At 38.6% G+C, this 23,801-nt stretch overlaps 1 protein-coding gene across 6 annotated transcripts in view; it reads left to right on the top strand.

Annotated features, from left to right (window-relative positions):
- LRCH1 (leucine rich repeats and calponin homology domain containing 1) overlaps positions 1–23,801 on the top strand; it is a 232,464-nt gene that overhangs the window by 132,915 nt on the left and 75,748 nt on the right. For all 6 annotated transcript variants that reach the window (XR_014710349.1, XR_014710350.1, XR_014710351.1 and 3 more), the window contains exons 3-7: positions 3,634–3,760; positions 12,901–13,006; positions 16,099–16,235; positions 20,081–20,208; positions 21,510–21,594. Coding sequence is in view for 3 of the 6 variants with exons in the window: in XM_084619897.1 (XP_084476023.1) it covers positions 3,634–3,760; positions 12,901–13,006; positions 16,099–16,235; positions 20,081–20,208; positions 21,510–21,594 (583 nt within the window). In the remaining 3 variants the exon portion in view is untranslated. The remainder of the gene's footprint in view (positions 1–3,633; positions 3,761–12,900; positions 13,007–16,098; positions 16,236–20,080; positions 20,209–21,509; positions 21,595–23,801) is intronic.

Raw genomic sequence — 23,801 nt, 5'->3', positions numbered from 1 at the left:
CACTCTTCAGAACTCAGTCAGAAGAAAGGAAAAAAACAGCTTACCCAATGGAACAGTCCCTCCAGCTAAAGCAGTAGTGAGAGGATGAACCATAGTGGAAGCAGAGGTCAGATTGCATGTGGGGAAAAATGTCGTGAGCTCTATTCACAACATGAGTTCTCTCCAAATGATATGCTGCTCACGGTAGACTGCAGAGGTTCAAAATATGATCATGCATTCTCTGGTCTCCTTGAACTCAGCTCCTTCTCAGAGGATTCTGAATATACCATGGGCTCTGCTAGACCCCTTATGCTTGGCTTACCTGCAGTGAGACTTCTGTGTCTGTGAGGCTTTGGCTCTTTCTTGATAATGGGAGGAAGTGTCAGTACTCTCCCAAACCCAGTCATTTGTGGTGACAAAATGGGCTGTCATAATAGATTATGCAGCTCTTCATAATATGATCCTCCCTCACCACCTTATGTGCTTTGAAGATCAGTGAAATGTTAATAATATTGACATTTAAAATGTTATCATTGGGCACCTTAGTTAGCATCCTTTGAAATGAATGAGGTAGGTCACACTTCGAGAACTATTGTTCCAAGTTTTGCAAACATTTGCAAAAGTGACTGTTTCGGTTCATGTCTTTGAGGCTGTCTCAGTAAGGTAGCAGCTAGAGTTGTTTTATTTATTTAAAATGAAAGCCTAGATTCTGGAGGACAAAAAAGCATAAAAGATGCACTGATGCACTTCACCGCTGATCAGCTCAATCTGAGCCCCAGGTGGAAGGGAGTGAAGGTTCCTAACCCTCTGCTCTTTTCTCTGCTCTGCTTATGTGAGTAAATGAATATTGTTTAGTGTGCCAATCTAAACAAGGTTCCTTTTGTTCTCCACCAAGGAAAAGTCCCAAAGAAGTGTTACCCCAATTGTTTTTCTTTTTATGATTTTCCAGAGTCTTGGGTTTATTCCTTTGATAAACCATTCAGTTACAGCCAACTATATAATGCTGCAGCCCCTACTCCTCTCTTCTTATCTAGATTGCTCAGTTCTTCCTTCGCAGGAAGAAAAAGCCTGGATTTACCTGCTGAGAAATGTTTGTTCTGCAATGCAGTTTGGAAGCTTAGTGGAGAAGATAGACCAAAAGGTCTTCCAGAATTTCTGCTTAAAGGACAAGAAAAGGGGTTCTCATTGTTCACTCTTTAGCTCTCAGGGCTATGGAAACAGCCTGTCCCACCTGGGATCCTAAATCGGCATTCTAGTTCTACAGGCTCCCAGAGTAATTTTCTGATAAGTGGCTTTCTTCCATAAGGTGAACTTAACTCTTTTCTGTTTGACCTCCTAAAAAACCTAATGCTTCTTTTAGGGGTCCCCTGTAGAAATAAGTTTACAAGGAACTATCAAGAAAAGTTTTAATTTGTTGCCTACTGCTGTTAGGTTTTCAGATCAGCCATATCTGCTCAAATAGTCTGAAATGCATCAGGATCCAGAATTCTCTGCTTTTTCACATTAAGAAAGTTTGAAGGAATTTCTGAATTAGTCTGTAGGAACTAACAGTTGTAATATGAGTTGGGTGTCTTCTGTGTGTGTGTAGCTGCTAATTTAGCAACTTTTGCAGAGCATTGTGGATCAGGCTGTTAGGAAGGAACATTCCCTCCTTGCCTGGCATGTTACCCCTGTTGTGTGTATGGGGTTTTTTTTTTGGAGAATTTTGAGGCATTACTTCTAACAGTTCAGATATCCAGGTAACTCTGCTTCTTACATCATCTCATGCCAAGAACCCTGAACTTTTCACTTCAGGAATGCATTGTGATTGCTCACCCCTTGACTGAAAGAGTTGGCCTGTTGAATTCTTAACAAAGATGTCCAATTATTTTTAAGCAAAAACAGAAAAAAAAAGAAAGAAACGACAAACCCTTTCAGCTCATATTTATACACCAGAAAGAAACGAAGATGAGCACAAGACCTTTAAAAAAAAATTTTGGGGGGTTACTTTTAAAATTTCTCTGTGGGAACAGAGCCTTTACAAAGGTTGATTTACTGTTTATCCATTTTAAAGGATTCAGATGGCCTTGAAGCTTCCTGATATGCCACTGTGCTTAAAGAATTGTATACAAGAATCACAACAGCAGTGTCCTTCCTGATCAGGATCAGAGAATATGCCGACTGGGCTGTAGTTTCTTCCTTGACAGATAGAGGTGAAGCCTCATTAGATAAACTGTGCTGGGCTGCCACCTTGATCAGGCATTGGTGACTGCTGCATTTGGCTGAGAAAGGTTTGGAGATAGCCCTCCTTTGAGGTTTCTCTTTTAAGGGAAGAAATTATTGGGATCATAGTTGGTGTCTTCCCAGTCAGATTAACCTCTGCATTCTGAGAGTCCCGTCAGATACTGTTGTTTAGAACACTGTTCTCTATTCTGATCAAAGTCACAGAAAAACAAACTAACAGTTAACTCTATGTGTGACTGAGCTGATTAATACACCAACTCAGCCTGATGGACATTATCCTATGAGGTTTAGAAAAAGGAAGTTCCTCTTAGGGATGAGGAATGCAGGCTAACCTTCATTCTTTCACATAAAGATTGTCTCAAACTGGGGAGCAAAGAATGCGCAAAGGAGGAACAATGAAGGGGAAACTTTTCAAGGATGGAAAAATGATAGATTTGTGGTTGAATCACAGGATTGGGAATCAGGAGACTTGAAGTATGTGCTCCAGCTCTGCCACAGACTTCCTGCATGGCCTTGGACAAGTAATTTAATTTCTTGTCCCTTAGTTTTCCAATCTGCAAAATAATTGTGATAACACATCCCTAACTCACAGGGGGGAACTTTAATATATGTGAGATGTTCAGATAATGTGGCGATGTGTTATAGTAAAGTTCATTAATAAATGTTTGATTTGGTTGGTTGCCATCTTTCCTATTGTTGCAACCAGAGAGGGAGAAAACACTATGGTCTATTTTGCAAGATCAAGTCACAAAAAACGAACGATCAGGTAAGAGAATAAACAATTTTGGCTTTTCCGATCTGAGATATGTGAAGAGTTTCAGGCTGTAAAGAATTTTCAGTGCTGAGTTTCAAATACCTGGGGGGAAAATGGGTTGCAACAGACACAGAGAGAAGACTTCATATGCAGCTGTGTTTTTTGAGAACCGGAGGCATGCCAGTGGTTTTTCCTATGATCAGTTGTTGGCCTGTCCTTCAGTTAGCTGGGAAAAAGTCTCTCATTTATGCTTGCTTCAGTAAAATCATAGTTTTTTTTATAAAATCCTTGCAGCTACTGCCCTCATTGAGTTTCCTGCATTTGTTGTGGAGGAAAACAGCTGTTATAAGTTGATGTCACTTTGTTCGTGCAGTATATTCAGGAGTAAACTGATAAAATTTATTCTTTTGTTTCAGGGTGGTGGTATTCCATAAAGCTGTTTTGTTCAGTAAATGGAGATTTTTTTCCCTAATTTTGCTTATGTTTGATGTTTTAATGCAGTTTTTTATTCCAAAACTTTCATTTACTTTTTTTTATGTGCATGCAACATGATATATCAAGATATCTCAATAACTGGACTTTTTAAATAGCACATTGTAATCTCAGATTTTCTAAGTGAGCATATAATAGAATGTAACTTGTATTTTTAATGTTTGTTTTTGTTTCTTTTGTTGCAGTCGAAATCAGCTTTCTTCTTTGCCAGCTTGCCTGTGTGGTCTTCCTCTAAAAGTCTTAATTGCAAGTAACAATAAGCTAGGTTCCCTTCCAGAAGAGATAGGTCAGCTAAAACAGTTAATGGAACTGGTATGTTACTGATTTGGATGTTTGTTTTTTGTTTATTTTATTACTAGTTAAGGTATAATCAACTTTGTAAAGAACTTCCTGCCAAAGCCTAATGATACAGTAATCACTGTTACACAGTCAATGCCCCTTAGTATGTGGTGAACTTTTTAATTGCATCAGATAGCACAAAGTTACAGTGTAACTGTCTCCTTTCCAGGCTCCCTAACATCCACACTCTCTTTGGGTTCATATAAAACACATCAGTAAAGATCATCTTGCCTACTTGTTGTTGTTCTCACTGCATGACCAAATCACTCCTCTGTTCAAATCCCTCTACTGGCTCCCTGTTTTGCTGCAATGAGTTCAAGTTTCTTGTTCTGGCCTCAAAGTCCCTTCCTAGCTCTGCACCTCTCAGCTTATCTTTTTTTTCTTTTCTTACCTCATTGTGTTTTACAAATTATGCTCATCTTTTCAGTCCCTTTTAGTTTCTCTCACAAATATTTCCAAGCTGTCCATTATGCATGGAACGTCTTCTCTAAAGTGATCCATATAGCCACTCTCCTCTTTCCGCAAAACCTACCCCTTCTGTAATGGCTATAAGAAATCAGCCAGTTATTGAGGGCAGGAATTAGATGGCACTTCATAATTTTTTTTTAAAATTGCAAATGTTTATGAAAATTTTATCTGTAAAAGCCTGTGTATATTTTAATGTTTTCTCCTCCCTCACTTTCTTCCCCTTCATATGACACCTTGTTTTCTTAGAGTGTAAGCTGTTTTGGACTGTCTTCTGCTTATTTCTGATCACCTAACCCTTTTGAGAATAGCCATTAGTAAATGAACCAGTTACTCTGGCATTGCTTCTGAATGCCCAGTAGAAATTATATTACAAAATTTTTCTGACTGGTAATGTCACTACCTATTGCTTCTATCTTGGGTATTTCTAAGGTGTCTGTCGTGGTGTCAGAAAGTGTCTGCTCACCCATCTTATTTATTAAATAATATTTCCTATACTTAAAGCCTGAACCTGTTACATGGTGTTGAGTTAACTTTGGCCCCAGTCCTGCAACTGACTGTCCCTCCGTGGAGCTAGTTGCAAGATTGGGGTGTTTAAATAGTAGCTGAGAGTATTCAGCAGCTCTCAGAATTAGGCCCTTACAACTATAGTTGGGCTAACTGTAGTTGGATACTTTTATTTTTTCTTTCTCTCCCTTGGGATGTACGGGGTCTTTATAATGGCCTAAAGGATGTTTAATATTTTTCTTTTTTGTGAAATGTGCACTTTATTGGTTTTTCATACTTTGTCATATTTATAATGACTTCTTAATGAAAATAAAGCTATCAAATTAAAACACAAACAAAAACAATCTCACTACTTTAAAATGAAACTGCTAGTTATAGTGATGGTTTATTTTATGCTTAATCTATTAGTGGATTTATTTTATTAAGTTTTTATTTGCAAGTACAATTCAGGAATATTAAACATCTCTCTTTTAGGGGACAGAATGACTAGGTGGATTATTAATGGGATTTGAATCTGGTCAACTCTTGGTCACTGCTGGTTTGAATGTGGCATTACTTAGCAATGAATAAACATCCTTGCCATCTAATGGCTGTTTGGGGGTCTCTCTGAAATAAGTTGGTGGTGCCAGTCCATTTCTCGTTGGACTGCGTTTCATATTTTAGTTGACACTAAGTGGCATCCTTGATAGCAATTTCAGTGAAGAACTACTGAAATACCTTCCCATCCTACTAGTCCATCGAGAACAGGTTGAAACACACTGACAGGGTAGTTTAGCACAATCCATGCAGTTACTGTTCCATGGAGGGTTGCCAGGTGTCCAGTTTTTTACTGGAATGCCCAGTCAAAAAGGGACCTTGGTGGCTCCGGTCAGCACTGCTGACCGGGCTGTTAAAAGTCCAGTGCTCCACGTCGTTTCTGGGAAGCAGCCGTCATGTCCCTCTGGCTCGGAATTGCAGCCAATGGGAGCTATGGGGGTGGCTCCTGGGGGCAGGGGCAGCACGCAGAGCCACCTGACCACCCTTACACCTAGGAGCAGGAGGGACGTGATGCCGCTTCCTGGGAGCCACCTGAGGTAAGCGCCTCCCAGAGTCCGCACTCCTCACCCCCTCCTGCACCCAAACTGCCATAATTAAGCATTTACATTTTAGAACATACAGTTTAAAAGGTAAAGTCTCCCTCTTGCAGAAAAATTGCCCAGAGCCCATTCCTGCACCCCAAACCCCTTGTCCCCAGCCCCACCCTTGAGCCCGCACCCCCAGCTGAAGCCCTCACTCCCTCCTACACCCCAACCTCCTGCCCCAGCATGAAGCCCCCTCTCGCACCCTGAAATCCTCAGCCTGGAGCCCCCTCCTGCACCCTAAACCCCTCATTCCTGGCCCCACCCCAGAGCCCGCACCCCCAGCCAGAGCCCTCACCCCTTCCCACTCCCACTCCCCCACCCCTAGCCTGGAGCCCCCGCCCACACTCCAAACCCCTCGGCCACACTCCACAGCCCAGAGCCCCCTCCTGCACCTCATACCCTTCTTTCCCAGTCCCACCCCAGAGCCTGTCCCCTCCGCTGGAACCCTCACCCCCTCCCACAACCCAGCCCCCTGCCCCAGCCCGGAGAAAATGAGCGAGCGAGGGTGGGGGAGAGTGAGCGATGGAGGGTGGGAGGATGGAGTTAGAGGGGGTGGGATTTTGGAGGAGGAGTGGGGCAAGGGCGGGGCATCGGGAAGGGACAGGGCAGGGGTGTTCAGTTTTCTGCAATTAGAAAGTTGGCAACCCTAGTTCCATGGGTAAACAGAGAATTTGCATTTAATAAGAATAAAAGCCCCGCTTCTGATTTAGCTTTTAAAAATTAAAAGCAAAATTATTTAAGAGCTTCAAAAGAAATACAAATTGTGCTCAGGAGGAGGCAGGACTCTTTGGATGTTTGGTTTGGTTTGGTCTTTTGTACTACCACTGTTTCAAAAGACAGCAGATTTGACTGATTCTGCTGCTTCCCAGTCCAAGTATTATATCGGTGTCACTCTTTGGAGGCACCAAGAAAATGTAAAAATTACTTTTCTAAAAATAATTGCAAAACAACATTGACTTGTATTGTAGCACATATCACTTTGGTTAGAATCTGACTGGAACAAGAGGGTAGAAAAACTTGTGTCAAAGCTGAAAGTATGACTCATCTTTTTCTCTGTGTTCTATATGGTTACAAAATAGCATGTTAACATAACAAGGTTTGTTAAATTTGTGAATAATTCAGTTCTGATGACATACTCCCCTTACGTTGATGAACACTAATTATTTATGTAACTATTCAGATTGCATTGTTTGCTTGGAAATTGCTAACTTATGACGTATTGGATGGGGTAAAGAGGAATATAAATTAAAGCATATTGATAAATAGTGCTACGGTATATGATTCAGAGACTTTATATGGATGGGTTGCCACAGATTAAGCTAGGTCTCAGAACCCAAATAAAAGCATTTACCAGTAAAATGTTTCTGTTGCTATTGTACTATACCATTTTATAGAAATTTAACATTTTCCCCATTTAACTGCACCCAGATTATAGTAAATACATTTCATAGAGCAAATTGTATTTGTTGTGTATTCTTTTTAGTCTCTGAAATGAAACATTGAAATGTTTTTAATTTCTATTTAGATGCTACCATTTTAGTGAACATTCAGATTAATTTTAAGTATTGGTTAGGAAAATAACTTTGCTGTGGTTGTTGTAATTAATTACAATTCAGTAGTTCAGTTATTTTCCTTGCATTCTCTATGGTCTCAGATGGCATGAGCTCTAAGAGAACTGGCTTCTTTATTAAGACGTTAACTCATGACTGAATCATGATTTTGAGATGAATGTGCAGGATGAAATTCACTTTAATGTTGACTGCTCGCATAAACGCATATGTGCCCATTATACCAGTTCAGACCTAATTTAAGGATTTATTTGGTCTTTGGCAGTATGGTGAATTTCACCCTTTGAGAACACATAGCAACCAATACTTTAAGCAAATTTAAAATGTTTTAATAGGCAGTGAACAAAAGATTTAATCAGATGACATATTTAGTGGCATACTACTGACTATTTGAATAATCTGAAAGACACCTTGCATCTTCTTCAATGGATGTCAGTAGAACTGGTGAAAGTCTTAACAAAGCAAAAATTTTGCTTTTGAAATATAATTTTCTGTGACTAACCCTTAAAATAAAAAGTATTAAAGTAAAAATGGATATCTTTACCACCACCACCATTTGTTTAATTATGGTTAAACTACTAACGGATTCTTATCCTTGCTTGGGCCATCTATTGGAATAAACTTGTATTAACATTTATAAGAATAATTTCAGAAAGAAATCCAAAATGGATGGAACCACATTGTAGTTTTCTTTTCTACTAATTTGTAACCATTAAAATTTAAAGATATTGAGTGAAATTAATCTTGTTCCTGTGTACCAGAAGGATTTCATAATCCTTTGAGTTCTTTTAAAATCAAGTTGAATCTGTTTCAATCAGCTGGCTGTGGTTCTGCTCTGAAAAGTGACTCAGTAAAACAACATTGTCGAGTTCCATGATATTTTGTTTGTCTCAGTTATTTCATATTAAATGTCCAGTTTATAAGTAAATATTTTTTCCTGTTGGCAATGTTGCAAACTCAACTCTGAGATCTAAAAGTCAATCTGGATTCTTTTCTTTTTATATATAATCACCGGAAATAAAGTTTCTGAAGACTAAATTCTGTCCTCATTTATAGTTGGAGAAACAAATTGTCTTCAGAAGGGTAATGAAGATGTAACTGCAACTGTTGTGTGCTGCAACTGAAATATAGTTGAATAAGGCTGCTTGAGCCAGAATTGAATCCAGCTCCCCCTTCCTTGTCTGAATTGGTTCTAATAATGAGTAAAAAGCAAAACCAAATGTTTTTAATGGCAAGGTAACTAGGTATGCACCAGACTGGAAATTCTGTAAGCACCTTAGGTACATTAAATACAAAGTTTTAAAATTTAAATATGAAAATGAATAATAAAATCAACACTGTTTTTCTTTTGTTTCAATAAAATAATTGATTTGGTAGCTAATGGAAAAATATGTAACTCTTGACAAATCATCCAGTGGGTCAACAGCCAGATGATTTATTTTACTTGCTATCAGTGCTCAAAGTGCACACACAATTTTTTGCAGTAGTTGGGATTGAGATGGTGGAAACCCTCCAGCAGGTCCAAATGTATGTAGTAGTTTTGAAAAGTGAGATGGACACAGAAGCTTTAAAGTTAAATCTGCATTGAAATTATTATAGTTTACACCTGTCCTAAAGGGTGAATCTTCTCCATGACCGTGAAGAGATGCCTGTTAACGGCATTACTGTGGTTCTGCTGCTGAGGAGATGTGGCCCATGTATGGAAATGTGCATCCCTTCAGTGCCAAGGAGCTAAGCTGCATGATGGCAACCTGCATGCTGCTGTAGAGCAGGACTTAGGAGGTAGTGCTAGTGTACAACTCTATGCTACTGTAAAAACTGAGTATTTAAAACTCTTAACTTCAGACTTTCGATAGTGCTAACAGCACTAACTTGTTTGCACACTATTTGACCTCCAAATTCCACTTGCCATAGAAATTTACTTAAATTGACTATTGTTCTCCAATCTTATTTGAGAGAGTTTGTCCATGTTGTCAAACAGGGAGACAACTGATAAGAATAAAATGGAATTATTAGAAGAAATCTGACCTTCATCAAATATTAACCTTTGGAATTTGAAAAGGCATTTGGAGTACATTATTTTAATTGTCTGCAGATGTCCTTGAAGCCAAGATGCAAAACAAAAGCAGGGTAATGTATTACATACTGGAATTAGGAGAAGTACGCTGCTCTTGATTTGTCATACGTACCCAACCAGAAAATAAAAAATGTTGTATGCAGTGTTTAGTTGGATAAAAGATACTGTTGTCTCTGGATATCTTGTGACTATGAACTGAAGAGATGAGTTTTATTCTTGGATTTCTTAAAAGGTCACCAGCAGACTTTGTCCTTGCAGCTACTAACAACCATAAAATTATTATACTTCCTTAAAAAATATCTTACACCCTGAAACCAAAGTCAGTTTTATTAAAGATTCATACACACATAGAAATATGCTTCTAGACACATCCTTACCATACAATTTTTCTGCAAGAGGGGCACTTTACCTTTTAACTGTATGTTCTAAAAAGTAAATGCTTAATTATGAACTTGTTTCAAATCTTTAGATTAAAATTAGGGCAGTAAATCCCTAAAAATATTTGGACTAAGAACAATGCAATTAACCATACTTTACAGTAGTTTGGACAAGAGAGGGTTCCCAGTGCACTCATTAACAAGGATTTTTTAATTTCCTTGTCTAAAACCTAAAACAATTCCCTGGCTCTGTTTTGAGAAGGGAAGGAAGTTTTGGCTGCAGTGGGATCCTGATAAGGAGACTTTTATCTCTCTGATACCCAATCCAGTATTGTCAAATAGAGCTTCCGTTTTCTCACTAATTATTCTTTGAAGAAATTCTTGATTTGGAAATGGCATTGACATAATATCTTTGAATAGTATTAGAGAAACTCCCTTCAAAGGGCTAAATTTGAAACCTGATTTGGGGAACTGCAGAATCTTATTTCTCATGGGTATTGAGCAACTTTGCCACTCAAAACAATAACCGTAATAGTAGGAGTTAATGTCCTTAAGAAATTCCCTTGTCTCTTTAGGAAAAAGTGTTATCTCTACGTAAATCATACTCTTGGAGATACAGTGTCTGCTTACTTTTGTTGATCTCCCTATTATACAGCACATGAAACCTTGCAGGACCATTCTAGTCAAACAACAATGCATCACAGGTTAGGCAAAAGGTTCAGCGTTCTTTTCAGTGTCATGTTGACTACATACTGATGTGTTTGGTAGTATAAGCTAAAGCCTGTAAGTTAATTTGATCTTGTTTTAAAATGCCCTGATTACAAGAGTTGATCTTGATTACTGATTTTAGGCTTTTCAGAATCTTGATTAATGCATCAACAGTATTAGTATTATTAATGCATTTATTTTATATATGTATTACTAGTATTAATGCATTTCCTACTTTCCATTGTACCTTGTGTTGGATCAACTCCATCTTGTACTGCATCTTAACTTTACAGATCTAACTTTCTAGCAATTGTTCTTTTAGAAATTGTGAGCTGAAAAGAAGCTGCATCTTGGTCCAGGTTGTTAAAACCTGAGATGAGGGGCCTAATTCAGCCCTCTATAAATTAGCCATTGGGCCATTGAAATGTACAGGAATTTTTCTTTCTGTACCTTTGTAAATTTCAACAACCTCCCAGATCACAGGAACAAAGCACACAGCACTCAGGGTTTGGCTACACTTGCGAGTTACAGCGCAATAAAGGAGCCCCCGGGCGCACTAGCTCACTGCCCGTTTACACTGGCAAGGCACGTAGAACGCTCTGACTCCGCGGCTACAGCGCTGCTGGTACTCCACCTCGGTGAGTGGAATAATGTTCGCTGCGCCCTCGTTGGAGCGCCGCGGCGCCAGTGTGAATGAGGTGTTACATTACAGATCAGCCTCCAGAAACGTCCCATAATCCCCTTAAGTCAAGTGGGCTACTCTTGTCATTGTTTTTGAATCACTGCAGGAATGCAGATATGCCATTTGAAGTTCCGTTTCTGACAGCCAGCTGCTTATCTGCTCCGAGACAAAGCAAGCCATTGGTGTGGGATGCTGTGTGTGAGAGAGAGAGAGGCGGGGCGTGGGTGGAGGGGCGTCTGCTGCTGTCTGAACTTACAAGACAGCATGCTGACATGCTCTCAGCCCGCCCAAAACCCACTCTCTCTCCCCCCCACATACACACAAGACAATCCCTGTCACACTCCACCCCAACCCACCTGTTTGAAAAGTATGTTGCAGTCACGTGCATGCTGGGATAATTGCCCAGAATGCACCGCTTCCCATGCTGCTGCAAGTGTCGTAATATGGCCACGCCAGAGCGCTTGAAGCTGTCAGTATAGACAGACTGCAGCACTTTCCCTACCGCACTCTCCGAAGGCTGGTTTAACTCAAAGCACTCTACATCTGCAAGTGTAGCCATGCCCTCAGTATAGAGGGACATGCACACCTGTCATTGCGAATTAACCAATGGAGTGCTCTCTGTTCTAAGTGTTTGTAAGTCTGTACTTTGGAGAACTTACAGACATTCTGAGTTCACAGAGTACTCTGATTAAAAGTATTTATATTTTTAGATGTGGTAAATTTGATTTAGGAGTCTAAATTCCTTTGCCTTTCAATGAGACGTATGCTTTTAAGTCACTTACATGCTTTTGAAACTTTTTACCTAATACTCTTTTAACAACCTCTATATTTCCCATCAAATAAATGATTTTTTTTTTAATAAAAGAGGAGAGTTGTTTCCCACCATCTTAAATTTGTACTGTCACATTGAATTGCCAGTTCTCCTTCTCTCTCTTTCAAAGAGGTGACTTTTGTAAGGGGAGACTATTTCTCCTTCTGTAGAGTTTAAAGTATGAATTACATACCTAGCAGTAATTGTGAGCCCCTTCCTATACCCAGTTCTTAAACTAGTGCGTAAAAATAACTGCAATTGTGTTATGTTTTTGTGTTGCTATCATTTTGGTTTTAAAAAAGGAAAAATCTCTAAATCAATTTTTTTTAAATTGAAACCCAACTTCTAATATATCTCCACCAAACCTCCCCGCAAGTAATCTATTTTAGAGTCCCATCAAAAGAGAGCCAGCTGATTTTAGAAAATTGTTCATTTCCTATCAGTGTTCTGTGTCATCCGCCCCTCTTCCCCCCCCAGATTGCAAAGTCCTTCAGAAATGTACTGGAAAGTCAAAAACAGATGTAGAAAAATGAACAAGGAGCCCAAATGGCAGTCTGCATAACTTCACTAAGCAAATCTAAGTAAATGCTGTATTTTGGTTTTATGTGATGTGACACCTATCACATGGCTAGTTTTTCAGTGCAAAGATAAGACATGGCAGGTTATATGAATTTACATTTCATTAACCTGGAAAACATGTTTTAATGGGTCAACAAAGTACTTTGAATTTCACACCCATAATGGTAGACTGTCTTGAGGGAAGACAGTTCATCATCTCCTTATTGCTTTTAATATAGGATGTCAGCTGCAATGAAATCACAGCTTTGCCACAGCAGATAGGCCAGTTGAAATCTCTAAGAGAACTGAATATCAGAAGAAATTACCTCAAGGTTTTACCACAAGGTAAAAAGAAAAAGAAATAAGACCTTTAAAATCACTTTCTAATTAAAACTTAGAAAATATGCATGTATTTAATTACGTAAATAAGTAAGATAAACCTCGCATTTCCTTGTGTTAAAATTTGTTGAGTTTGGATTTACTGTGCATCAGCAACATTCTACAATACTTACTGCCAAGCAGAAGCAATATGTGGGTCTTTTTAAAATGAATTATCTTTGTGATTCATGGTGGCTTGATACTTGTCTTCAAATCATTAGTTTGAAGAGTACTTATTTATGAAAGACCTATGAAGGCAGACCCTCCGCTGGTATAAAATGTCTTAGCTCTGTTGCAGAGTTATGACAATTTACACCAGCTGAGGATCAGCCCTGTGTAGTCCTAGAAATATTTTAGGAATCTTGGCGAAAAGTATATGATGTACTTAAAAATACTATGTTTTTTTCCTGAGGTCATTGTACTTGCATTAGAAGCCTAATCAAATCGGTACTGCTTCTGTGTGAGTAGAAGTTGCATATTATTAGGGCTGTCAAGTGATTAATAAAATTAATCATGATTAATCGTGCTGTTAAACTATAATAGAATACCATTTCAATATTTCTGGATGTTTTCTACATTTTCAAATATATTGATTTCAGTTACAACACAGAATACAAAGTGTACAGTAATCACTTTATATTTATTTTTAATTACAAATATTTGCACTGCTATAACATGAAATATACGGCAGAATGCGGGTAAAACAGAGCAGGAGACATACAATTCTCCCCCAAGGAGTTCAGTCAGAAATTTAATTAACGTCATCAGCACGGACGCATGTCCTCTGAACGATGGACAAAGCATGAAGAGGCGTAAGAATCTTTAGCGCATCTGGCTTGTAAACATCTTGCAACGCCAGCTACAATAGTGCCATGTGAACACCTGTTCTCACTTTCAGCAGACATCGTAATTAAGAAGTGGGCAACCGTATCTCCCATAAATGTAAACAAAGTTGTTTCTCTTAGCAGTTGGTTGAACAAGAGGTAGGACTGAGTGGACTTGTAGGCTCTAAAATTTTACATTGTTTTGGTTTTGAGTTACGTAACAAAAACTACATTTGTAAGTTGCATTTTCATAATAAAGAGATTGCACTAAGTACTAGTATGAGGTTAATTGAAAAATACTATTTCTTTTATCATTTTTACAGTGCAAGTATATGTAATAAATAATATAAAGTGAGCACTGTACACTTTATATTCTGTGTTGTAATAAAAATTGATATATTTGAAAATGTAGAAAAACATCCAAAAATATTTAATAAATTTCAATTGGTCTTCTATTGTTTAACAGTGCAATTAATCATGATTAATTTTTTGAGTTAATCACGAGTTAACTGCGATTAATCGACAGCCCTACATATTATGCTATTGTCCAAGTCAGGGGTGGCCAACCTGTGGCTCCGGAGCCACATGCGGCTCTTCAGAAGTTAATATGCGGCTCCTTGTATAGGCATCAACTCCGGGGCTGGAGCTACAGACGCCAACTTTCCAATGTGCCGGGGGGCTCTCTGCTCAACCCCTGATTCTGCCACAGGCCCTGCCCCCACTCCACCCCTTCCTGCCCCCTCCCCTGAGCCTGCTATATCCTCGCTCCTCCTCTTCTCCGCCTCCTGCATGCCATGAAACAGCTGATTGGCGGGGCTCCTGGTGGGCGGGAGGCACTGGGAGCAGGGTCGGGAGAGCTGATGTGGGGGCTGCTGACGTATTACTGTGGCTCTTTGGCAATGTACATTGGTAAATTCTGGCTCCTTCTCAGGCTCAGGTTGGCCACCCCTGGTCCAAGTGATGATACCTTAGGAAATGCACCAGAAGAAATTCTATATTGTCCACTCACCTCTTGGTCTCTGGTGTTTGATTACCAACACCGTTAAACTGTTGTGGGTTAGTTTTTACACACTGATACACAGTATTGGCATAAAACTGTGTATATTTGGGGATATTAAAGCAATAAGACATTAAACAGGAAAGTGGTGCTTATTAACATACACCTTAATTATGTACATATAAAAATGAGGTGAGTCTAGATGTGGTGTTTATAAATTTACAGGACTTGTGGGGATAAGATGCAGTTATGAAAGCCAGCTATTTTTCCTGGGCTAAATCTTGAAGTTCTTACTCAAACAAAATTTTCTTTGAAGACAAGTTAGAACTGAATGTTTGAATGATTCAATATTAGTAATGAAAAGCATTAGAAAAAAGTTGAGCACCCTAGTAATGTAGTCCTGCCCACAAAAGGGAACAGTTACTCTATTTGGCATTGCTTTGATTCTTTATAGTCACCCGAATTAATATCAACATAATAATGTGCTGGGGAAAGTGACTGTATTTAGCTGTTTTTCTTACTTAATCCCATTTCCATCCCTTATTGTGGCAGCATTGCTTATTCTGACAATGCCTTTGGAGAGATCCCATCAGGATTTCCAGAGTTTATGCTATCAATACGGACCATCCTTTAGTAATCTGAAATGCTGTGGCCTACATTAGAGACCCAACCTTCTTGCCTGGCTCTGTCTGATCAGCAGTCCCAAAGAAGGTATCTTTGACTGACACAGCGACTCTAGGAAATGTCTATACTCCTTCAAAAGAATAGTACAATACGTTGTATCCCAACTGAGCAACAATAGTTTATATTACTAGAAATAGAGGTTAGAGACTATTCTTTCTACTTAATATGGTACAGAATTTATTTTCAAACCCACTTGTTTTATGGAATTTGTAGATTTAAATAGCTACGCTTCCCTTTGCAGCATGAGAGGTATTTGATTTTATTTTAAGCAGCTGCCAAGTTGGCCTACATACTTGCGAATGACAAGTGCTGTGACTATAGCACTGGTGGACATTGTACACAGAATGTAATTTATAAGGTCTACAGAATGCATAAGTAAAGTAACAGGATTGTCCACAACTTGTATTTAGAAGAAAAATAAATTTAATTTATTATACTGTGGAATCCTTACTTTGCCCAGTTACAAATAGAATCATATTCAAAAGTACTTACTTCATGTATTTTGTGACAAAAATAAATATCATAATAACTATGATCCTTTCTGTTACTTTTAGAACTAGTAGAGCTTCCCTTGGTAAAGTTTGACTTTTCCTGCAATAAAGTGCTCGTGATTCCAGTTTGTTTTAGAAAGATGGTACAGTTACAAGTATTACTGCTTGAGAACAATCCTCTGCAGTCTCCACCAGCACAAGTAAGTAATGTGTGTCACTTAAATTGTGATTTAGAATAAGGATAGGCTAGATGATGTCAAGAACAGCCTGTGTTTAATTACTATAGTATAAAATTCATTATCTTGTTTTTTTCGAAGATTGCAAACCCAGCAGTGCTAGCTGTTGGGTCTTAATTATCATAGTCAATTGATTTTAGCTAGAATTTTTTCTGAAATATAAATAAATGGGAGATGGTAGGTCTCCTCAAGCTCCTAACTTGTGCTCTTGAGCATACATAGCACCTGAACAGAGTCATTCTAGAATATTCCCCCTACTAAATTGTAGCTATCTTATAAATACATTGTTAAACTTTATTTCATTCACCTGTCTTCTTTCAATGGTTACTACTAATAAACAGGATATTTTCATGATAGTGGAGGGAAAAATTGTAAGAGAAGTGTTGTGGATAAACCTATATTCCATAACTGCTATAAGGGAATAGGCTGACATTTTAGGAAGCTTTGGTGTGATTTTACCAATTAACAAACCACTAATAAGTTAAGGCCAGGAAATCAGTTAAAACATCTTCTTCTGGAAGTCTACTGTATGGGATGCACACAGAAACTAAGAAGTTCCATATTTGGATATAGCCTGCCTTGAAGTGTAATATATTGTGATGGTGAATGTAGACAACACCTCCACCAGTAGACAGTGCTATATCTTACTTGTATGTTATGTTGTTTATGTGATCTGAGGGGTTAGCAGGAAGATCTGTCCTGCCTGTGTTTACTAAGTTGGTGTTTGCTGTGTCCAAGTAAATCTCTGATTCTGTAAGCAAATATTACAACCAGTGGCTTCAAGATGGCAAAAGCACTTTTGCCTGAGAAGAAATTTACTGGATCTTTGAGTCTTCAGACTTTGAGTGGATTGTCGAGGAAGTAGCACAGTACCTAGTGGTATTTTTGAATAGTAATGCCAAGATATTTTACCAGTAGCTTCCCAGTGCAGATCATGGTTCTTATAGACAGTTACACAAACACTTATATAACCTCTATGAAAGGCCCTTGGCCTTTTTGGAGTACTGGAAGGAATGACAAGCCAGAAGGCATCTGGAGGAGGAACCCCTGCAGAGTTATATGCGTGCATTAAGGAGATTGTTCAATAGACCTTTCCGTCCTCTCCCTGTCCAGGAGATGACTCGAGTGAATCAGAATCTGCTGTGCCACATATGGAACTGGCAATTCAGAGCGTGGCAAGCCACGAGAGGATTCTGTGTGAAAAGTCAGTTTCTAAACAGTTTAACAGGAGAACTTCATAATCTGCTGGTGAAGGATAACATGCTGAACATATCTATGGACCTGATTATATGCAGAGTTCAAAAATATGGAAGAAGAAATTTATGTTTCCCTTAAAGGTATAAGCTGCTAATTCGCAGCCTTAGGGTGATTCCTTTATACCAGATGCTGCACTTCAAGAAATTATTGCTAGTGAAATGGCTAAATAATTGGCAGAGGCCCATGTGCAACCTATTCACCGGCATCCCATAGGTCAGAAGAGAGAGACTGTTTCCCAAGTGGGTCCCATTACAGATGACATTTGCAGGTGATATGGAAGCAAAGGCCATTGGAGACAGAATTGCCCAAACAGAGGTAAGCCACACCAAGGGAAATGAGAAGTTGCTGATGCAGTAGGGCCACCATCAGCAACTCTTAGAATGGGCCAGTCAAAAGCTACACAGACACCTGTTACTATGTGTCTGGAGACTACAATGCTGTTGAACTCAGGATCTGAAATAAGTCTGATCTGTGGTGACCCCACCCAGTACTGAAAGGGAAGAGAATTTGTACTGCAGGAGTTAAACTGGTGAGTGTTAATCATCAACACTACTCCCCCTGAACTTGGGGTCTTCGCATACCCAGTGCTGAAAGGGAAGAGAATTTGTACTGCAGGAGTTAAACTGGTGAGTGTTAATCATCAACACTACTCCCCCTGAACTTGGGGTCTTCGCATACTAAGTGGACTTCTGTTGCGGTGACCAGTATTAAGCCAGGGAATATTCCTATGAGGCAGCCCCCACATCAGATTTCCCTGGAATAACAGTCACGGATTATTTTTGGGTTCCACAAATCCATGCTTCCCTGTGACTTGATGTTCAGGCAGCAAGAACTGGCAAGGCCCTCTGCACCTACACAGAGAGGTGTCATGGTGGAATCTAATATCAGCGACCTGATGACTGCATTCCGGAAAGTGGAGAAACAGATGAGCTGGAAATGAACATGTCGAGCACAGGGTGCCAGAAAAAAAGGAAAATGATGTGCCCATCCAGGAAGGAGAGCAGCTGTAGGTATGCAACTGGAAAAATCCCAGAATTACTCCTTTTTTGGAGGGGACATTACACAGTAATTAAGAAATTAAACAATTTATCCTTCCTGATTTAAAAAAAAAAAGTGAGAGCCCACCCTTTTGTATTGCATTCAGAATTGGTGCCCAGCTTCACTGAAAGAAAGGGGAGGGCAAGCATTGAGGATGCTCAACAACTATTCCAGCGGGCTTCAGTAGAGGATTTGGAGGTACTCAGCAGGTTCCTATGGCTCATAAGGGGAGACTGATTGTGGACAAAGAATTGCTGGGGTGTTCTAGGAACCTCAACACAGTGCCGTCTTCATCAGACAGTCTGACCACAACAGATAGGCCTGATCTAGAGGACATGAATCCTTCACTCGCTGATCTAGATCCAACTATGAGTGATGCGTACATGACTGAATACAGGACTTGAGTGAGCAGATGAACATGGAAATCTGCATGGATGGCAGACTACTTGGATTCCTAGGAATTAATGTTTAAATTCATATTTAACTAGAGAGGGGAACGTTGTAATGATCAGTGTAGATAGCACTACAGTAGATGATGCTATATCTTTGTCAGTGTGAAGTTGTTGTATGTGGGTACTTGAGGTGTCTAAGTAAATCTCTGATTCTATAAGTGAGTTCTACAGTAAAACTGAAGGAAATGCCTATGTTCTCTGTAGGCTTCTGCCATCCAAAGTTTTCCACTGTCATTGTTTGGACGCATTAAACTATTACAGCTCTGCTATGGGAGCCGAAAATGATTGTTGATTGACAAGCATCACTTGCATGGAATAAGAGTAAGACATGATTTGCTTAAAGAAAATAAGCAAAACGTTTGCCATTTTTCCATTAACCATAAAGCTGATTTTAAAAGATAAGTGAAGCAGACACCACCAAGTGGTGAGATTAGAAATATTAGCTCATTTTTATTCAAATGTAATAAATGCAGCATACAAATGCATAGAAACTTGTAAAGACCGTTTAACTACATAGAAAGAGACAACACATTTAAGTGCCCAGTTAACTACTTTCTTAAAATAAAAAAATATTTATTACTTTAATATTTTTCAGTTTATATTTTGTCTTTCTCCATTGGGAAGGGAGAAGGTACAGTACTTTCCTCATGGATTTATAATGTATCATATGTTAATATGGCTGCTTCTTGTTTCTACTTTCTTTACACACTTATTTTGTTTTTGATGTTAAGGGAGATGTGCATTACTCTTGGAATGTATTTATACCTGAAGACGTAAAGTTGTGCACATCTTGCCCAAACCCACATGGGTCACGGTGGGCATGCTCCAGTTGAAGTCATTGGTAAAATTCCCATTATCTCCATTGCTACTTCTTAACGTCTTCTCCAAAGCAGCAAAATTAGATCGCACACTGATTTTGTTGTAATTTTTACAAACGATATAATCTGATGAAAAACATTCTGTCTGCTATTTTTCCAGGAAGTTAAGGTCAAATTTGGAGCAAATATTTTTTAAAAAATCTTTATGGTTATAAATGTGTTTTTTTTTTTCTCATCCTAATAGATTTGTATAAAGGGTAAAGTGCACATATTCAAATATCTCAGCATACAGGCGTGCCAGATTAAAACAGCAGACTCACTTTATCTTAATGCCATAGAACGACCACACTTGCAGCAACCTGTGGAAGAGAGGTAAGTATAAAAGTCTAACGCTGCATTCTTTGTTCACATAAATCAGTTCTAGAGGTCTAGAAACAAAGTGGAATGTATTTTTTATTCTTTTACTTCAAGAGTTTTCAATGTAGTCTTATGTCAGCTGCACCTTTTTCTGAATAAAACTCTGATCTGAATTAATAATCTCTATTATTACAATTATTAAAGGCAGCCTTTTTCAACATTCCTGTGTTATACTTTATTTATTTATCACATATACTTTAGCACAAGTATATCCTTTGTATTCGTTAGCTTTTCCATTAGCTTATAAAAAAACAAAAATTATGGAAAATACTGTTTGCATGTTTTGGAGAATAATCTTATAATAATGGCTTCCAGAGAAACACAAAACCTCTGGGATTTCCACAGATTATTTCACACAAAGTCCCAGTATTTGGTAAAAACTGAGCCTTAATCAGAGACCTGGCTTTTACAAAGACTCATAAAATTGCGTTTTTCATTTTTATTGGTAAATGTCTAGTTGCTGAAAAAGTGACACTGTGCAAAAAGAAAAAATGGCGGAATTGGGCAGGATTACAATTTAATTTTTTAAATCACAAATAGGCAGAAATGTGTGATGTGGAAAAAATGTAATGGTCAATGTACTATCCTAGGAACATGAGCATATGATTGATATTGTACAATGAGTAAAGGTCATATGTTAGGCAGTGAAACCAGAGCAGAAGGTACCTGGCATTATTATGGTTTACCAATTTAAATAAGTAAACCTCAAGGAGTTTTTAAATGAATGCATGTCACAAAGGTACCTATGTTGTTAATTACTTCACACTCTAGGGAGATCCAACCCCCTCTCCTCCAATACTAATTAATTTTTAACATATTAATGCTCAGGTGCGATTCAGTTGACTACAGTCTGAGTTCAGCTATTTTAGTTGATTTGAAAGTCACTTTGGGGATATGCTAAGCAATCAGAATGCTGCTAAGCTGCTGGCAGTTTTTATCTGTGTGAACAAAAAAGGATGATTTAACAATAGATTATTTTTTCATATACTTAATAAATCTTCTTTTTAACCAATCAGCTTTGTATCTTCTTAGAGGAGCTTGTCGAGTTGTTTGTTTAATCCATGTTACTTGATGTTGAATGTTTGCACAATAATGTTACCAGTCTTACTTCACATGTATTATATTATTAATTTGTTAAGGGACTGATCTTGGACCATAGAAACTAATGGGAGTTTTGGCATTGACTTCACTGAGATCAGGCTCAGGCTCTTACTGCACACTAAGATAACTTTCTGTTGGTTTTTGTTTACATTTAGCATTGATGACATATATCCAAGTAAGAAGGATTCTGATTCAGGTGTTGGCAGTGATAATGGAGATAAGCGTTTGTCAGCTACAGAGGTAAATTACCTGAATTTTTGCTTTTTCAGCCATTTTGGTTTATACTTCCAGTTGGATAGTTTTGTGGAGATGCTTTCTATGTAGCAAAAATATGCAGCCAAACCCTGGACAGAAATTTCTACAAAAGTAAAGAGTGAAATGATGAAGGTAGAAGAGAAACTTTATTCTATCTATCCTGTGGAGGGGGCTGTCAAAACACTTATTTCAAAAGGTTTTAAGAATACATTACTGAAGAACAGAAGCTGATCATGAGTGGATTGATGCTTTTAAGATTTTATTGCCTATGAGAATTAATTATTTATCTCGCTCTGATTGAAAGTCAGTGGGAATTGGGCACCAAACTCCTTTAGGCACTTTTGAAAATCTCACCCTAAATTTATTATTATCTTGCTTCCACCACTCAGATCTTCTTTTCAAGTTCTTGCTGTCTAAAGGCCACTGGAAAACACAGACTCTGGATGTTACAGCTGCTTTGTAATGTTCTTGCACATGGCTGTTTTGTTCTGTAAATATTCATTAAAACAGACGCCAGGCTGGCACTCTACTTTGCTGCTGAACTGGCCCTTTTTTTTTTTCTTTTTTTTTTTTTTGGAAGCCCAAGATTGAAAAAAGAGCCTTTTAAGGTGAGTCCCCAAAGTACTAATTTGGACTTGGTGCAGTTTTTAAAATATTGTACATTTAAAAGCAGAAAGAGAGAAAGAAGTGTGAACAGAATGGTGGGAGGCTGCTGAGAGAACAGGGTACTGCAAAAAGTAAAAAGAATAGGTAAATTGAATCTTCGGGGGAGTTGAGAAGAGCAAGTGAAAATGGATGAATGGAAGAGAGCATGGGAGGGAATAGGAAAAAGAAGGGTGGGAGATAGTGTGGAAAATATGACAGGGAAAGTAATAGGGTATGGGGGAAAATGAAGAAGGAAAGGAAAAGGAGGAAGCTTATCTGTGTAATACAGCTCCCAGTGGGTCATGACTTTAGGACTTTATTGGTACATGCCTTTTTATTTTTTTGTACAACACCTGCCATGTTCTTGATACTAACCAACGGAACCATATCATCACAGAGTGGCATGATGAAAGCTTTTACTTCTCCATTTAATTTTTTTAAAGAGAATGCTGCCATTTTCTGTACTTCTTGTAAAGTATGGATTTTCATGGGAAAATAGGTGTTGGTGAGCCCATGTGGGTGGCCTCCCCTTGTCCTGGTCCCAGACAGGGGCTCCCACAGGGAGCAGCAGTGGCCAAAGCTGCTTCGTTACTCAGATGTTGTAAATGTGAGAAGGACGCGTTACCTAGGGAGGTGGTGGAATCCCCTTCCTCAGAAGTTTTTAAGGTCAGGCTTGACAAAGCCCTGGCTGGGATGATTTAGTTGGGGATTGGTCCTGCTTTGAGCAGGGGGTTGGACTAGATGACCTCCTGAGGTCCCTTCCAACCCTGATATTCTATGATCAGAAGAGGCCACGTATCCAGTCCCCACCCTTTCCTCCCACACTCCTTTGTATACTTGATGCTTGAATATGAATTCTGTTTGGTTGGGTTTTTTGTAAGTCTGGCAGCCACAAGTGGAGAATTCGGTGGTGAGGGTCAGTAAGACATGAGGCACACTTTTAGCCACTATAAATAATAATGACAATGAATGGGGAGTAAATCTCTAAAGTAATTGAATGATGAACTTGCAGAAACTTGTCCAAGTTGCCATAGAATTTTTGGTCTGATTGATGGGAGGAATTCATGTCACTTTAAAGGAATACATATTTTGCAACTCTGAACATGTTTATGCTGATTTTCAGTGCTCATCTGCCTCTCAAATGGGTAGGAGAGAAGTTTTTTGGAAGTTGTGCAAGGAGAAAGATTCAAGTCTAAAAACTGAATTTATTGTTATTACAAAAACAAATAGAAACTAATGAGCACTTGTCATAAAGGATATAAATTGGTTTGTTTTTTAAATGTTGGAACATTAAAAACGGCATCAACTGGAAAGTATTTTGACAAGTTTCCCCCTAAAAATGAAGCTGAATCGCTGCAATTTCAGGCCAGCGTTTTAATAGTTTCCCTGTAGTCCTGGGAGCATATATTCCATTCAAGAAGTCTGAATTTCCTTATTGCCATATTTCTCCATATTGCTTTTCTCATATGTTTGCTTAAAGTGACTAAGCTTGTTAATGAAGCACTGTTATTCCAGAGCTTCCTGTGTGACTATAAATATTTTTAGAA

This window comes from Lepidochelys olivacea (assembly GCF_965140295.1).
Source record: "Lepidochelys olivacea isolate rLepOli2 genome assembly, chromosome: 1".
In the NCBI taxonomy this organism is placed as follows: Eukaryota; Metazoa; Chordata; order Testudines; family Cheloniidae; genus Lepidochelys; species Lepidochelys olivacea.
The sequence above is the reverse complement of the archived record's forward strand: the minus strand, read 5'-3'. Positions and strand labels throughout refer to the sequence as shown.